Source organism: Seriola dumerili, unplaced genomic scaffold, assembly GCF_002260705.1.
Source record: "Seriola dumerili isolate Sdu_G_001 unplaced genomic scaffold, Sdu_1.0 BDQW01000056.1, whole genome shotgun sequence".
Classification (NCBI taxonomy): Eukaryota; Metazoa; Chordata; class Actinopteri; order Carangiformes; family Carangidae; genus Seriola; species Seriola dumerili.
Window position 1 is genome coordinate 903,081 of NW_019174311.1, and position 18,473 is coordinate 921,553.

General features: G+C 40.2%; 1 protein-coding gene across 2 annotated transcripts; it reads left to right on the forward strand.

The window, feature by feature from the left end:
• The first annotated feature begins 5,727 nt into the window (after positions 1-5,727).
• Positions 5,728-11,833, forward strand: actr5 (ARP5 actin related protein 5 homolog). 2 transcript variants are annotated; one of them, XM_022741732.1, is made up of 9 exons: positions 5,728-6,117; positions 7,385-7,623; positions 7,872-8,041; positions 8,288-8,505; positions 8,741-8,905; positions 9,408-9,512; positions 9,748-9,887; positions 10,116-10,248; positions 10,884-11,833. In XM_022741732.1, exons 1-9 carry the CDS (start codon positions 5,734-5,736, stop codon positions 11,205-11,207), a joined length of 1,878 nt encoding a protein of 625 aa, XP_022597453.1. In that variant the 5' UTR covers positions 5,728-5,733; the 3' UTR covers positions 11,208-11,833. The 2 variants fall into 2 exon arrangements, with proteins under 2 accessions (XP_022597453.1, XP_022597454.1); XM_022741733.1 differs by having other exon boundaries at positions 8,288-8,475.
• The last annotated feature ends 6,640 nt before the right edge of the window (positions 11,834-18,473 follow it).

The window sequence follows — 18,473 nt, forward strand, 5'->3', positions numbered from 1 at the left end:
TTTTTTGCAGCCTGCTTGCAGAAATGTAAGAAGGCTGAAGTAGCCAGGGCATTTCTCTCACAGCTGCGACGGTTTATCAGCTTTAAAAAACACTGAACACTTCTGCAAATTAAGGATGTGTAAACAAATTGAGAATTTTTTCATGACCGATTGAAATAGCCCTGGACCGGCAGAATAATGCGAGACAATCATGTACGAGCGAGCAGCATCTGAAGACAAACCAAACCAAAATATGGAGGAGAGGTCTAAATTTAGAAAGCAGCCAGAGGACAGAGAAAGTTCCGAATGTTTTCATGCTTGGCTTGGGCTGCTTTGCCAGCTGCTGTGTGTGTTCAGGCCAACACACTGTTTATTAGTGAGTGTGTGTCATCAGTGTCTAAGGGTATGTGTGTGTGTGTGTGTGTGTGTGTGTGTGTGTGTGTGTGTGTGTGTGTGTGTGTGTGTCCCAGCTCGAGGTTTGTGCATGTGATGGGGGGAGGGAGAGAGGAGAGATGCCTCAAGGATTTTCCCTATATTTCCACACACACACACACACGCACACACACACACACACACACACACACAACCACACACACAACCACAACCAACACACACACACACACACACACGTGCGCACAAAAACGCAAGCACGCAAAGATAGCCCACATGAAGCATCAGCCTCAAATCTGCAGAAATGAAGGAGAAATGTAAAAAATATAAATATACAACATAAAAACACACCAGGCAACATTAAATTCAGTCCAGCACGGTAGATGTAGGCTATTTCTAAACTACTTCCTCATGACAAACTGGATTTTTAGTCTGTCATTGTTCTTTGAAAGGCCTCTGAGATTGGTTGCTGTGGCGACCAATTTAGCTTCTGAGGCTACAAAGAGAAGGATTAATTCGTGCTCGATGTGTGTGTATGAGTGAGAGACATCGAGAGAGAGAGACATTCAGAGAGGGGAGTGTATGCCTGCTCATTGTGTTTGTGTGTGTGTATGGATGCCGGAGATATGGAGGGGCTTATAGCCTCGTTTTATAGCCGTGCAGCCCTGACTGAGAGCAATAATCTCTGATAGTTGCCATGGCCACAGTAATTGGACAGGATGTGTGCATGTGTGTGTGTACGTTTTGGAGATTGGAGATTTTGGAGAAAATAGATTTTCCCAGTACGGGATGGTTTTTTAAAAAAAATGTGTTTTTGGTTTTTTTGAAAGTCTTGACTGCCTTGGTGGAAGGAGGATTAGACGCATTCAAGCCGAACATTTTTTTCTGGTTATAGGAAGGGAGCGAAAAAAAATGTCAAAATAAAATACATAAATAACAATAATAATAATAAAATTACAGAGCAGTCAAATAGCAACTGATTTTTTTATATGTGCATCTGCATCCGGATCTGTGGAAGGCCTAATACTGATTGGCTGATGATAACCATGATGTTTTGAGAAGGCCTAAATCCTGCGCAGTTTAGTGCTTTGTAGAAGAACGCACCGTCAAACTCCTGACCACTGATTAGATTATTTAAATTCATCATGTTTTTGTCAATAAATTCATCAGAATACAATTGTGCAGGATCGCTCCTATCACGTTTATTAGAGCCCCATGCGCCCTGCTTTGACATGTGTACAAATGCAAAGCTTAACACATGCTAAATTCTCGTGGCTATGATTGGACAATTACTGTTTGGGGGTCGGGTATGGTGGGCAGTCATTTCATGGCACAGCTTCAGCAGCTTCTGTGCAAGGCCAAACATATCTGACATTTTAAATGCCTGCTTTCTAAAGAGATACTGATACTGTACAGACATTTTGAAGACATTTTGAAGAAGACAGAGATTGAGGACATGAAACATACACATATTCACACACACACACACAAATAAATATGAATATGTGAGTTTTTGGAAATAGCCTTCCCACGCTCACAGTCACGTGCACTCATGCACACTCTCCCACACATACATGAATGCATGAATAGTGACAGGTGCACAAACACATTAATCACTATATGGCCCAAAAAGATCTGCTGGGCTCATAGGGCCAGGGACTGAGGAGAGCAGTAGTGACAGACTGTGTGTGTGTGTGTGTGTGTGTGTGTGTGTGTGTGTGTGTGTGTGTGTGTGTGTGTGTGTGTGTGTATGACAGAATAAAAGACAAAGAGATGGAGGTTAGAGTGTATGTGTCTCAAAGAGGAAGATTGTGTGTGTGTGTGTGTGTGTGTGTGTGTGTCTGTGTGTGTAGGCGTGACAGGGTATAGAGGAGAGTCATGGAGGTTGCTAGGGGTTTTGTCCGCAGTGTGGCTCTGATATATCAGAAGTGCTCAGAGTCAAGATTGTTACGTAAACTGGGCTCTATTCCTCCAACTGTCATCCCGTCACTCTCTCTCTTTCTCTCTCTATCTCACACAAACACACACACACACACACACACACACACACACACACACACACGGGTGGGGTGGGGGGTGGGGGGGGGGGGGTTTACACATTCACAGGTTAAAGTTAATCCATAATTATAATCCAGTTTTTGCTCCTGTGAAATCATATGAACAAATGAACAAAGATTTGCTGCACTTAGTCATGGCCATTCCAATAAAAATAAAAATAACAATAAATTATTTAATTAAAATTCTCTTGTGACATCATGAAACAATACAGATAAAGCTACATTTTAATTGCAAAAAAAGGTCTTCTGATTCCAGGATGTTCACTGTTTATAAAAGAAAGGTTCCAGAATTCTGTGATTCATAATCACATGCATAATCGTCACTGATAGATGTTTTCCCCCCAGAGCATTCAGCGAAAAAGAAAAGAAAAAAAAGAAAACATAGCATAGCATATTGTCACTGAGAAGTCACAGTCTCTGCTTCCATAAAACCACCATTTGAAGAGGAGGTGGAAACCCTCAACATGTTCTAGAAGAGAATTTGTGATTGAAGTGTTGCTGGTTCTTATCCCTGGAGAACTGTGAGAAAAAGAGAGGGACTGTCCCATAACTGCCTATGTGAAGAAGACACAGTATATGAAAGAAAAACATGAATGATTTTTTAACAAAACAAAAAGTGTAATAAATGATCCATGAATTATTCCTCAGTAATCCTAAATATACAGCGATTCCCTGTATTTAACATTTTATTTTCTGTTTTCACCCCCCCAGTGAAAGACATGATCACATCATGGTATTGTTCATGAACACTAAACATAATTGGCCCTATCTACCATTGTAATTCACTCCTCCTTCCCCTTCCCTGTCAGTGGGAACTAACAGTCTGTTCATTCCTCCACAAAATGGAGGCTGCTTGGTGTCACGCGTGGCAGTCCCAGAGTGCTTGTAGACCATTAGTTCCCCTGTGCCTCACCACTGCTGCCTGGATGACAAGCACAGCAAGCAGAGAGTTGCAAGCATCGTGCATGGACAGCGGCACAATGTCATGTCTTGCCTCCCAGGAGTAATGGATGCCAGTATGTGTGTGTCTGTGTGTGTGTATGTGTGTATGTGTGTGTGTGTGTGTGTGTGTGTGTGTGTGTGTGTGTGTGTGTGTGTGTGTTTTGGAGGAGAGAACGTAGATGGGGGTGTATTTGTATAAGTTTGTGGCCGTATGCAGCCGTGTGTGTGTGTGTGTGTGTGTGTGTGTGTGTGTGTGTGTGTGTGTGTGTGTGTGTGTGTGTTTGAGAGGGTAAGCTGACCCAGATCTGCTTATTAGCATCAGGAGGAGGGGGACGGCAGTCACTTAGAGCTTTGTGCCGGAGCAGTGAACTGTGTTATGCTTCAGTGACACACCATCAAGCTTCATACAGTAACACCCCTCCCACACATACACGCAACACATTTTCCTTCCTTTGTCCTTTTCATCCTCTGCTCCCAAATATCTGTGCTGTCCAGGAAATAAATCCAATCAATGCCCTGAACACACTTCCTTTACTGTTAACTGCATGTCCCTCTGCCAAAAAAAGGTTAAAAAAAATGGTTATACATATAGATGACACCGCAAATAAAAAAAAATGATCAGAAAAGCAAAACTGTCATATATCCAAATGGAAAGAACTGTTTTGCATATGTCCTTGCTATGAATTATAATAATATATTGAACAAAATATGCACAGCCATTTTATTTTGCTGCACCACCATTACATCAAATGGAAATATTGTATATGTCTTGTACATGACTTTATATATAAAATACCAAACATATTTGATTCAAATTTAAAAGTTCTGTGGGGTGTAACACTGGCTTTGTAAAGATTTCTCTAGATGCTGCAGTATTGAAGAGTTTAACTGACAGTTCTATTCTATTAAAAAATACAAGGCAAGAAATAAGAGCATATGAAGGATGATTGAAACTGCTGTGATGTGAAAATTGAAAAATACTTTTGTATGATAGATGCATTGTAGATAATGCATAATCTGATGTTTCCATTTTAATCCAACGTAGATTATTTCTCTCATAGATTAATCTCTGGGATTAATATTTGGTTAATTAATAGGTTGCTGAAGGAAGGTATATGAATGAAAACTTGAAAATTCTGTGTCGTTGATTTAGATTTATTCCTCTAACGAGTTATGGAAATTTAGAAGAAAAACTGCACACTTTGTTTATTATCTGACTAAACTGTACTGCACCTCAATGGGTATTGCGTTAGATCATACACTGCAGGGTAACAAAAAGATCAGATGTGAGATCTCCAACATGTGTATCAACAGAATGGTCTGAAATGAAGCCAACTGGGACATGCAGTAGCTGTCATGTGCAGGTGTGCCACATCACCAGCTGAGGCTTCACCCGGTCAGCTGAGACTAACAGGATGGCAGACAGAAAGAAGTCAGGGATCTCAGGCCTGAGGGAAAATGTCTGTTCACATGGTTTCATTGTAACTTCATCATGGACTCACCTAGAATATATTTCTAGTTGACCCCAAATTTTAGTTGGTGAGTGATGATAAATGGCAGTCAGATTTGTAACATTTCCTTTATTTTGCACACAGATTGGAAATAGCTCTGTGATAAATGTATTGGCTTTTTAATGGCTGTACCATTCCATTAAAGGGAAACTTTGGGATCGCCACAAGAATTTAAAGTTGATGTCTATGGATTTGAAGAAAGTGTGGCTGCACACAGCATGCGTTTGCACCAAGTGGCCAAACAATGAATCAGTCAGATTTAAGTGGTAAAGTGAAATTACTACCTTGTGTAAATGGCAATTGCTATTTTATACAAATCAGTTTAAAAATACTTAAATAGTAAGATATAGAAGTGTATTATTCTTATTTATCCTACAGTGTGACTTAATGATAAACAGGCTAATCTGAGAGACTGATACCTATTAATTCACCAAGGATAAATCAATGTCTCATCTCACAGGGACTTATTACACAAAGTGGACTGCGACCTCTGGTGGTAAAAGGAAGATATTTTTCATAATTGACGTTTATTATAACTGTGCATATTCAAACACAATACATTACTGTTTCCAATCTTTTGTTGCAGTGCAGACAAACAGCTAATGTTTAGTTGGAAATTAAAATATAAGTCATGAAAATGTGAGGTCATTTTGTTTGTTTTTTATTTTTGAAACAGTACAGCTGTCATACTATGTTATAATATATGAATTTTACTTATTTTTGCTCAAGTGCTACTCAGATATTTTTACTGCATACTGCTCTTCACCAATCCAATACTCTATGTTGAGTCGGAACTTAAGTCGGCGGCACTAAGCTTCCACTCGGATATATTTTTGCGGTGACGCATTTTCAAAATGGCTTCCCTAGAGCGACCGGTTTGTCAAATCTTCTCTTTTCAGGACTGCAAAACCTCTCCCGACCCGATTTTTGAGCTTCCTGCCCAGTGTCTGACCCCTACATCGGCCCCGATAGTGATAGATAACGGCTCCTTCCAAACCCGGGCCGGCTGGGGGGCTCCAGTGGCGGAGTTTGCCTCTCCGCGCCTGCTCTTCAGGTCGGTGGCGGCGCGCAGCAGAGGAGCCGCTCGCAGCGAGACCCAGATCGGTAATGACATCACTAACCTGGAGCCGCTGCGGTGGCTGCTGAAGAGCCAGTTCGACCGAAACGTGGTGGTCAACTTCGAGATTCAGGAACTCATCTTCGACTATGTGTTTACACACCTGGGCGTCGCCTCTGAGGTATTAGTGTCAGGGGGCTGGTGTTGTGCCGAATTGGTAACCCCCAGCAGATGTGTGCACATGTCTTCGCTTTGATTTCACGAGAAGGAAGATGCTGACATCTTATTTTAAATTTCAGTTCACCATATAATATCTTTTCTTTTCCTATTAGAGCCTTTTCAACAAGAGCAGGAGTAGTTTGTTCTAATGTTCCATAGACCCCAGTCAAAGACTACCAGGATATCATTAACAAAGGTCTCCACATCACATCAGAGCCAGACAAATACAGGGACATACTTGAAAAATTTATATACAAGTAAACATTGGGGCTGTAGCTAACACTTCATAAAATTTTCAATTAATTTGTCAATCAGATTAATAATAATTATTATTATTTAGTCTGTAGTCTGTAATAGTCAGAAAATAGTGAAAATACCCATCACAATTTCCTGGAGCCCAATATATCTTCAAATTTATCAGTGTTATAATAATAATAACAACAACAATAATAATAACTTTATCTATATAGCACACAGAGTGTTTGAGCTATAATAGTGAGCGCCCACTCACAAGCCTTGACCTTGGGGGAGGGGGGGGGGTAATAAAATTTAAAAATCAATCTAAGATCTAACAGGGAGCCAGTGAAGGGAGGCCAGCACCGGAGTCATGTGACTGCACCTGTTTGTTCCAGTAATAAGACAAGCAGCAGCATTTTGTACAAGCTGAAGATTGACTGGTGTATTGCGGCCTGGCTGATACCCAAATAAAGTGCATTACAATAATCAAGCTGAGAATAAATAAAAACATACATAAAAACAACTTTTTGTAGGTCAATGATTGATAAAGATGATCTGATTTTTAGAAATGATCCTGAGTTGGTAAAAACAATATTGAACCACGTTTGACTTGGTTATTAAAGTTAAGTGCTGTTCGATCAACATTCTGTCTACCATGACAGATGGTTTTGCTTATAAATTATTTATCAAAATTGTTGCTGATTTATTGACTACATATATAGACTACATTAATATTTGGAATGGCACCTTCAGTTCTGGCATCATGATATTTTCAGTTCGACCAGCCAAAGTTCCTGAGGTCAAGCATAATAATACAAAAAACAGATGTCTGTATCTAAGATGTACACGTGAGAAGTTCATGTGTTTTATTTCTAATCTGACAAACAGATATTTTTATGTTTCCTAGCAAAATGAGCTGTGTGTTAATTACACTAATGCATACTGGTAGTGTTTTATATGAAATGGCAATGATGACCACTCTGCTTTTGTAGGGCAGCGTGGAGCACCCCATGGTGCTAACAGAGGCACCATGTAACCCCCTGCACTGTCGACAGATGATGTCAGAGCTGCTGTTTGAGTGCTACCATGTGCCGTACGTCTCCTACGGTGTGGACGGCTTGTACAGTTTCTACTACAATAACTATCACAGGAACATCCATCCACCACACACTGGCATTGTTCTGTCCTCCGGATACCACTGCTCACACATCTTACCAGTTATAAATGGCAGGTGAGAATTACAGACACAGACAACTGTGTCTGTGCTGTTTTTGCCCTTCCACGGTTCATTTTATATCTTTCTGCAAGAAATGCTCTTTTTTCCTGATAAGCTTTTGTCACAGATGACATTTTGACATGTCTTAGTATGAAAACCAAAGTGATGTGTCAAAATGTGTATTAGACCATTGTTTTTCCCCTTTAGTGCCATCATTCACACACTGTCATCAGAGTCTAATTTTGAAATGGTTGTGATTCGAGGTTGGATGCGGTGAACTGTAAGCGTGTGAATGTGGCTGGGAGCCAGGCAGCGTCCTACCTGCAGCGCCTCCTCCACCTGAAATACCCAGGTCACCTCGCTGCCATCACACTCAGCCGCATGGAGGAGCTGCTGCATGAGCACAGTTACACTGCTGTGGATTATCATGAAGGTACAGCATGTTAGCGCAGACATACATTTTACTGCTCCAACTTACAGCAGTTAATAACCATTCAGTTTTTGAATAGTTCAAGAACTCCCAAATGAATCTTAAGTAACATGAATAAACTGGACACAGACATGACCGTTCTGTGGCGGTGGTTGTAGATTAAAGGAGCTAGAAGACAACATGGTGATAGATGCACACCTTTTCTTCCTTTCTTCTTTGCTTACCTTCCACTTCCATTGTTCTCCATAGAGCTGGAAAAGTGGCGCAGCCCAGACTTTTATGAGCGGGAGGTTCACCGTATGCAACTTCCCTTCTCGGGCAAGGTGCCAGGCGGCTGTGTGAGCGTGGAGGAGAGGCAGGAGAGGCGAGCTCAGCAGCTTCGACGGCTTCAGGAGATCAATGCTCGCCGCCGGGAGGAGAAGCTGCAGCAGGACCACGTGAGGCTGGACAAACTTATGGCAGTGCAGGCAAGGAAGCCATTGTTTCATTTATAGTTTACTGTGGTGCTCTTCAAGTTTCTCAAGTAGTGTTTTATTAAGTGTAAGACTCAATATCAAAGAAGACTGTAAAAAGTCAGTTTGTTCTTCTAAGGAATTGAGATGTAACTATAAAAGTGTTCAAAATAAAATGTAGCTCCTTCAGCTGACATGAAAACACAGCTGGTGTGTGCTGCGCAGTGACCATAGAATTCTGTGAGTGCAGGAACTGCTGGACGATGGCCTGTTGGATCAGTTTCATAAAAGCCTGGTGGAGCTCAACATGGACTCGGCTGAGGAGCTGCAGTCGTACATCAACAAACTGCAGCTGGCTGTGGAACAGGGCAGACAGAAGCTGCTGCACAGTGACGGAGCAGAGGGAAAGATGGAGGTTGGTGTGACTCCACCAAATCAAAGAAAAATAGCAAGTCTTGATTTGTCATTTTGTGACAAAGGCGCTGTGCCCATAGTCTGAGGCTACGTGTCTGGTAAAACTCCTAAATCCTATGGTCCATGACAATTAATGCATAAAACATATATATAAATATATATAAAACATATATATAACCTGAGTGTACAACAGAAAAATAAAAGCAGTGGTTCTCTATATGTTCGGCATAATTTGGCTCTTAGCTAGGAATGTAAATGCATCAGTTGCCAACACTAACAAGGAAACAAAGTGGTCAAATTACAATATATTCATACATACAATGTAGTTTCCTATACTGTGTAATGACAGCAGCTAATTAACTTAAACTCACTGAGGTTAAGTCAAATTCAAATGATCCAGTAATTAGGTCTGCATGTCATTACGCTGACTTAAGGCTCTGGAGGACTGTCCCTGTTTGCTGCAGTTCAAACGAAGCCTGAGGCTGTTCTGTGGCTCTCTGCAGGTGTCTGAGCTGGAGCAGCCGATGGACGAGGGAGACGGAGTGATGCTGATGGATCCTGACTTCCCTGAGGACACGCTGCCGGAAAAACCTGCTAATGTGGTTCAGGTAGTGGCACAGAGACACTGCAACTTCCCACACAGATATTTAGACCCTTATTAATGCTGTGCAGGCAATTATCTGCCAGTTTAATGTGTTGCAGAATGTATGAGAAAAGGTTTTGTCTTGTATATTGTTTTTGTGCCAAAGCAATAATGAAGCTGGCTAACTTTGCCCATGACCTGAAACATTTGGTGCCAGTGCTTGCCACATCAGTGAAAAATAACTTTGCTCTTGTCTCCAGCCTATGTTCAACATGGCAGAGTACCACCAGCTGTTTGTAGGGACTGAGCGTCTGCGCTGTCCAGAGATCCTGTTCCAGCCCTCGCTGACCGGAGAGGACCAGATGGGACTGATGGAGACGCTGCAGTACGTCCTTGCCAGGTAATGATAGCAAGTGCAATCGCAACATTAAACATTAAATTGGTGTACAGTATTTAAACCTAGCCAGACACAAATGAAGACACGCACATGGATCCCGCAAATTCTCTTTTTAGCATCTATAAGATCCTATTTCTCCGATTAACAATAGTTGTTTTGAAGAAATGGCACTTGAAAGGTTACAACTCTGACACATAAATGTTTTTCTTACTTCTCCTATACTACATACAGGTACACTCCAGAGCAGCAGGAGGCGCTGGTGAGCAATGTGTTTCTGACAGGAGGGAACATGCAGTACCCTGGGATGAGGGAGAGAGTGGAGAGAGAGCTGCTGGCTATGAGGCCCTTCCAGTCACACTTCAAGGTACAGCCTATGTCCTTTCTAAAACACTTTTATACACACCTATCCACGGTGTCACAGCATGAAGCTCTGAATCACACCCCACTTCACATGTTTCAGACCTTGACTAATACAGACTGAATTCTGTTAGAATGTTTGACTTTTTTCATGTTTGATAGCATATATTGCTAACTCATAGCACAACGTTAAGGCGGTCACTTTCACCACTTCAAACTGAAAATGGGAAGATACAAATAATTTTAACTGATTAGATTTCTGTCTTTGTTTATACAGACTATAAATGATCCATTAATCTACCCAAATGACTGTTCTTACTAACAGACCGTCATATTACATTGCAAGGTTTACAAGATTTTACTCTGTCTTACAGTGGAATCTTACATCCAAATGCATCTAAACTGGATCCTTACATATACTGTGTGTGCATATATATATATATATATATATGTATATAAAAAAAATGCATATGAAAGCCTGGTTTTAAAAATATAAAAAGTGTAAAAGAGTAGGAGAAAGTATAAGAAAAAACTAAAATCTATAGAAACCAGTTGTCTGCACTGGCCAACTCCTTTTCAGAGGGGGTACTTTAGATAATCCAGAGCTAACCTGTTTTCTGTTACGTTTGCACTCCTTCCCAGGTGACCATGGCATCACAGCCAGCCCTGGATGCCTGGTACGGCGCAAGAGACTGGGCTCTGGAGCATCCACCTGGAGGAGCAGCAGAGGGATGGATCAGCAGACAGGACTATGAGGAGAAAGGAGGCGAGTATCTGAGTGAGCACTGTTCCTCTAATGTCTTCATTCCCATGAAGCTCGCCAAACCAGTTGCTGCTCGCCCCGCCGAGTCCTCCATTACCACACAGACTTCAACAGCAGCTTCTGCTGGCATCTCCATGATTACGTCTGCCCTGACTCCCTCCTGCTCTACTGTTGCTGCTGATGTTTCTATGGTTACCTCCTAAACTCTCAGATATCACGTGTCTTATTTTGTAAGTGAAATGTTTACTTTTTGGGGCGTCGACCTTCATTTGCTTTTTCACTTCACGTTTGTTAAGTTTCCCACCATGCCTTTCAGCAAACCCCCAGACAACAGGTGTGAACTTATTGTCAAAGGTCTGTTTGCTGTTTGATTCTGATGAACCAAAAACAATAAGTTAATGTTGTTAATATTTCACACAGCTGCAAAATGTCCTGCTCATGCACATGAAATATCTGTGTGGCCTACTGACTGCGTTTCTCTGTGGACATAAAAAATACACAACCAGACAACAATATAAGCTCAGCTATATAAGAAGCATTGTGTATTGTTGCTTTATGTAGTAGCAAAGTCACCGTTCAGGAATGTTGAATGAGAATCCACCTGTGTGTTGTCAGTCTGCAGAGAGACACTGTCTGTTTTATGGTTTCCCGTCACTTTTGTAACAGTTTTCTTTTATTTTCATTCTGCTTGAGGAAACCACAAGAGGCTGTTCATATTGAACAGCCATCAAGTTAATGCTCTTAAAAGTCCAGTTGGAATATTTTTCTATCATTATGTAAATAGAATTTGCTGATTGTGTGTTTTAAAAAAAATTAAAAATATTTTCACTGATGGAAACAGTTCTTTGTTTGATTGACTGTCAGTTGAGAAGAAAGTGGCAGATGTCTGATAATGCTTGTTACAGATGATTAGACGTCAAGTGTTCACTGTCTCCCCTTGTCAGTACGATCGTTTTCCTCCCATCTTTTTATTCCTCCATGCCGGCTACAGTCAGAGCCGGAGCCATGATGTTCTCAGGTTGTCCCTTCCTCTCATCCTCGTGGACACTATCTCTGTAACATCTCAACAGAACATCTTCAAATTTGGCACAAACATTCACTTGGACTCAAGGATGAACTGAATAGATTTTGGTGGTCAAAGGTTAAAGGTCAAGGTCACAGTGACCTCAGAAAACACTTTTAGCCATTAGTCAAGACTTCACAGCAATTATGACAAAATTTCACTCAAATGGTTCATATTTTAGTGGTGGGGTGGTGGAGGCAGACAACTGTGAGGCAGTAATTCTAGTTTTCTTCACTACAGCTCACTTTCAAATTAGTAAAAGAGTCATTTCGCTCAAATTACACAGACAATAGACATTCACCTGTAGTTGTTTCTATTCATGCAGTTATTTTTTGACTTTATTATGCTTTAGGTTTTATTTGATTTCATTTAATTTTTGCTGACCAGTTTTTTTGTGGTGCACAGCATTCAGAAAATTTAAAAAGTCCAACTGCAACATGTCTGTCTTGGTCTGGATTATTTTCATCACCGATTGTGGAATCTGTTGATCAATATTGTTTAGTCTATAATGTTTAGTCTGACACATGCCTATTACTGTTTCTCACAGCTGTAGATGATATTTTCAGATTACTTGTTTTGTCCAAGCCTAAAGATTTGAATATTTGGACAAAGATAGAAGAAATAAAAAGGGAAAACCCTCAAATCCTCATGTTTGAGTAGGTGGGACCAGAGAATGTTTAGCAGTCAATCATATACAGTCAGCTGTTTTCATAGGGACTATTTTTTTCTGTATAAAGTTATACAGGTAAATGCCTCTAAACCTGGACCAATAAAACCAACAATAACTCAAAACTACAAGAGATGAGTGATAAAAATGTTTTATTTTCTAATTTGGGTGAACTCTCCCTTTAAATGCAACATACAGGATTAGCTGTTGCAGTGTTGTGTTGCACCACTAGATGGCACAGATTAACAAAATATGTAATGTTCTGTCTTCAGTCTCCACAGTGTCCACTCAGCTGCTGTGTTTTGTCATCAGCATAGTCACAGTACTAGATCTATTATACAGTATTACACTGACTCTAGAGTCAGTTATCATAGACTTTCATCCTAAAGAGCTGCTGTGTCACTTTCTCACTGCAGGTTTCAACTGATGCTGAGGTCTTCTGTGAATGACAGTGGACAAAAATGCACTTTGTTTTTAACGTACTACTCTTAATAAAACTCTTAATAAGCCCAATATTCAAAAGAACATATGACAGCAGGGATCTTTGAAGCTTGACACTGTGTGTCTGTGTGGAGTTCAGTTCTCTCTCATCCACTCTAAAGGTTTTGTGTTGCAGGTGTGTTTGATCTACTTTTTTGATCCTTGTTGGTTCACATTAACACACCAGGCTTCTGCTGTCTAATAGTGTTATGTGGTGTTAAACTGTCCCACAGCTGAAAGTTCAAAACCTCAGACAGCTTGTTCTGCTTCTCCTCAAGCAGCAGTGTGCCAGCCAAACACACACACACACACACACACACACACACACACACACACACACACACACACACACAAACAGCAGCCTGGTTTCCACAGCAGGGCAGAGTGGTGCTAATCAGAGCTGAAACAGGCCTGTAACTGCAGGGTGACTCAAATTTAACAAGAGGGATTAAAAAGGAAAATTAAGTAAATATTTTATTTGCAAAATTTAGTGAGGATTTATTTCTATGGCTACACTACATTTCAGGAAGGCTTTCTTGTAAATATTTAGGGAAAAAAATCAACTTCAGGTGCAATTCAAAAAAGACATTTCCATTTCTACTCATTTCCATACAATACATATTCATTGTGTTTAGCTAATGGACCTGCCATCTTGTCATCTTGTGGTTTTTCAAAAATACAAAGATGTATTTGATGGTCACAATAATCTGTGGCTATGCTCTGTGTTGATGGTGGTTTCTCTGAGCTCTTACTGATGTGTTGTGGCTCAAATTCAACAAGAAAAAACAGATGTGCTGGGATGTTATGGCATCCACTTTTATTTCTTTTCACATCTGCTTAAATCTCCCTCTTACTCACGTCTACCTCCATTTTTATTGCAACAGTCAGAGCCAGAGCCTTATTGTTTCCTGGTTGTCTGTCCATCCCATTCTCGTGAACGTGATATTTCAGTAACACCTTGAGGGAATTTCTTAAAATTTGGCACAAACAACTGATTCGATTTTGGGGGTCAAAGGTCAAAGGTCATAGACATGGTGACACAGTTTTGGCCTTGTGAATGCAATATTTCAGTAACACCTAAAGGGAATTTCTTCAAATTTGGCACAAACATTCACTTCGATTCAAGGGTATACTGATTAGATTTTGGTGGCCAAAGGTCAAAGTTCAAAGGTCAAGGTCACAGTCAAAACATGATTTTGGCCTTGTGAATGCAATATCTCCAGAACTCTTAAAGGGAATCCTGTCACATTTTGCACAAATGTCCACTTACACTCAAGGACAAACTGATTTTTGGTGGTTAAAGGTCAAAGGTTAAGGTCACCGAGACCTAAGAAAACACTTTTTAGCCATTACTCAAGACTTCACACAGAAGCTATGACAAAATGTCTCATAAATGTTTAATATTTTATTAGAATCTGTATAAACAGGGATGTAATCTGAAACTACTCTAAGTGGCGGAGGCAGATGACCAAGAGGAGGTGATTCTAGTTTTCTCTGTTGTGAGCACTGTCACCACCTTGCCAGATGTCAGGCATGTACAAGTCAAATTTACTGCTAGGACCAATAAACATCATCATTAGGGATTTCTAAATAAATTGTCTATCAAACAACTCAAGGGATACTGTAGGTACACCATGTATTTTTAAACAAGTCTGCACTGTATTGAACCCTGTTTTTGCCATAGTTTGCCCAGTGTCCAATTAGGGGATTTATGTGAGAGCTGCAGTGTTAGTGTGCAGTGCAGGTCAGCGGGAACACCAGGCAGGGTTGAGCTCATGTCACACAGTCCTGTGTTGGTGGTGAGGATAAACTAAAAACCCACAGATGGCAGTGTGACAGATGCAAAATGAGTTATTTTAATGGTTGAAAAAACTTTTATTTTATTTTTCCAGTTTAACACTTGAGCTGTAAGAAATTACACAATTCACTTATTTTACCATGACAGCAAGGTCTTCATGGTTACAGAGTTTAAAGTAGCCTTTTAGCAGAATGTCCTTTTGGCATAGTTACATAAATGTAGACCAGGTAACTGCAAGTTTTGAGATAAAATCTAATGCTATCTTTGTTGCAGATAAACCCACTGTTTCTATGACTCCTGTCCCTCTTTAGTGTGGACTAAAACTTGCTGTAAATGTAGATGATCTTGTTCCAGTGTGGGATGCCTGTGAGGGATTATGACTCCCAGTTTATCAGGGCACCTGCACAGTGGTGAGGGGAAGAGGAGCCTCAACCTACTTTGTGTGATGCCTTCTTGGTGAAGCTCATTGCTTATGAATATGTGTTAGTAAAATTGTGAGTCAGTGTTTTTGGAAATTTGTTATTTAATTTATTTCTTCTCTTTTATGTCATTGCTGTGCTGTAATGCAGCTTAGAGCCAGCAGTGATGGAAAAAGTACTCTGATCATTTATCTTTGAGAACTTGAAGGCAAGTGTGAAGACACTGCTGTTGATTCACAGAACGTTATGACCTCCACCATTTTTCAAGTGTCCACAAGCTGATTTTTATCATTTATGAACTGAGGTCTGTCTGGAATGTTGGATATTTGTAGTAAATGGGCCAAAACATACAGTATAGTAACACTGATATGTTATGCTTTCATATTATTATATTCAACCAGTTGTTCAACCATAAATATTCACAATTTTAAAAGTGTATTCCCTTTAGAGTTTCTTGACTTCTGAGCTTCCAAGCTGGAGTTTCAACATTTCATCTCTTGTCATTAGGTCTTCAACAGAAGTGTTGGTTCAGAGTCAAACCAGAGTCAGCTGCTGCTCCCACTGAGAAGCTCACTGATCAACAGGAGCAGCAGCTTCAGCATTAAAAGCAGAATGACCCCAATAGACCTGATATTTCCTGCCTGGACAGAGAACATGGAAAGTTTGTGTGATGCTGCTGTCTCTGTATCATTAATGTCCAATTGTAATTTAAATGGTGTTCATTTATTTGATAATACTTGGTATTTCAGTTGACGGGTACTACACTATTTCTCTTCTTGAGTATAAAACACTCTTCTCCTGGAGTTTTGAACAGTTGTTTTAAAAAGTTTCCTTCACAAAGAACAGAGGCTAATGTCAGTTTAAGTTTAACTATTTCTGCAGCATAATCCACTTCTCTGATGTCTACTGAAATGTGGTTCAAAGAAGACAATAGTCAATAGCAGTGTGATTTCTTAACTAATTTATTAGTTAACATACTACATACTAAGTATTTGATTTGACAGTGGAAAAGTTGACTATGTTGCAGGAGCAGTTTGAAAATTTGCTTTTTTACCACTATGAAAACTTGTCACTTTGTAAATGATTTGAACCTACAAACTTTTCAGAGCCACATTGCAACTTGACAGGAGGTATAGAGTTTCATACTGAAAAGGTAGCTCCTGGATAGAGTATCACTCAAAGTTAGCTGTGTAACACTGGTTAAATGTGTTCAGATTATTATTGTTATTTGTCCCAAGAATGTCCCACCTGGCTACAAAGTCCTGAATTCAGTTAGAAAGAATATCCAGTGTTTTTATCAAAATAAGTCGGGATGGTCACAGTTTTATGTACTCTTAAAACCCACCTGGTCACAGGAGACCAGCTCTGATAAATTCTCCACAATTCAACTGTTCAGTTCATTTTACAGAAACCATGAGTACAAAAGTATTATTCATTCAAATTTACCAACATCATAAACCATCAAGACAGCGAAACAGTGGCTGCTCCCTTCCTTTGAGGTGGTTGTGAAGTCTGAATGTTATTTCTCGATTATTTATATTCCTTTAGCCTGTAAGGGTAGCCCCCTCTGTTTGCCAAAACAAGCACAACACGAGACATTTCCAGGGATAGCTCCAGCCAGGGACAGGCTACCAAAAATGGGAACTGTCCCAATAAAACGGGGACATCTGGTCACCCTAATACACACACACGCACACACACACACACACACACACACACACACACACACACACACACTCATTCACACACTCTATCCATGATGTGTCGTGCAAATTATACGTTGTGCAAATTCCATTGCTCCTTCTAAGCAATCAATTTTGAACCTACACTTTCAAAAATACATAGATGCCACTCTGAATTTTAAATATATACTGTATGTTCTTCTTAGATGATCATCATGTGACCTTAATGGTGCTGCTTTATTATCTGCAGACACACGTGTGATGCCTGGGAAATAATGAAACATCTGTGAAGTTGTAAGCAAAGTACTGCTGTGCCAAATTGAATTGTATTTGTTTTAACTTCCAATTAAACCAGAGGGCAATGAGTCATAGACACAGGTCCATTAAACAGAGCAAAAATTTTCTATTGAACTAATGTTGTTAACTTGGAGGTGACATCTTTATTGAGCTCCTCAGGGCTCACCATTATGTTATGTTTGTTTTCATGTTATATTTCTCTTTGGTTTTCAGCCTGGACCCTTTCAGATGAGGATGTCTTGGTTGGCTTGGCTTAAGAGATGATAATTATCCAGAGCCGATCTTTTCCAGGTTGAACCATGTTTAAATTACCTGCTGGGTCAATGTTCCTTTATCTGATTCAACATTTTAAACAGGAGCAGTTAAAAAACACTGAATCTTCATTTGCAATCAGTTGTCAAGGAGCTGAATTTTCCATATTCTCTCAGTGTACATTCTGGTCTTCCACTGTGCCTCCTCATGAGATACAAACACGGTGATCGTGGTCCTTAATTATGTTTTGGAGTAGTGGACGTTGGTTTCCAAAATCACCAGACAGAGAATCTGTCATTAGGCAGAAGAGGGCCAATCTCTCAGAGTGTTTTGAAGAACAGGCAACATGAAGGCATCATGGAAAAGAAACAGACCTCTGTGCAAGTATTTATCTTTTCATTTGGTTTTATTCATCATGTATTGTGTTATTTTTTTGAGACTATTTTCTTTCAACCTCAATTTTGAGAACCAAAACCCCCCCCCCTCTCTCTCTCTCTCTCTCTCTCTCTCTCTCTCTCTCTCTCTCTCTCTTTGTTGTTTCAGCTTTCTACTGGACTGTATGTTTTCTGGGATGTTTATACACTGTCTTCTTGCACTGGAATCTTTACTGATATGACTTGGGCAACTGAAGAGGTCCATAGACATAGATATTCCCCAGTGCCTTTTAAAAGGACACTGTGTTTGTATGCTTTTCTGTTTTCCCCTGTCAGTTCCCGGAGGGATGAAAAGTCAAAGTGAAGAAGTGAAGGAAATGAGAGAGAAAAGGCCTCGGAGCTCTCTGCAGGAGCTTACACAGCTTCTTCTGATTGAA

What these genes read in the sequence shown, in the direction of transcription:
- actr5 (XM_022741732.1), top strand. Translation starts at nt 5,734, where the DNA reads ATGGCTTCCCTAGAGCGACCGGTTTGTCAAATCTTCTCTTTTCAGGAC. An exon ending in TTACCAGTTATAAATGGCAG is followed by an intron (nt 7,624 to 7,871) that starts GTGAGAATTACA and finishes TTGTGATTCGAG; the next exon opens with GTTGGATGCGGTGAACTGTA. An exon ending in CCTTCCAGTCACACTTCAAG is followed by an intron (nt 10,249 to 10,883) that starts GTACAGCCTATG and finishes ACTCCTTCCCAG; the next exon opens with GTGACCATGGCATCACAGCC.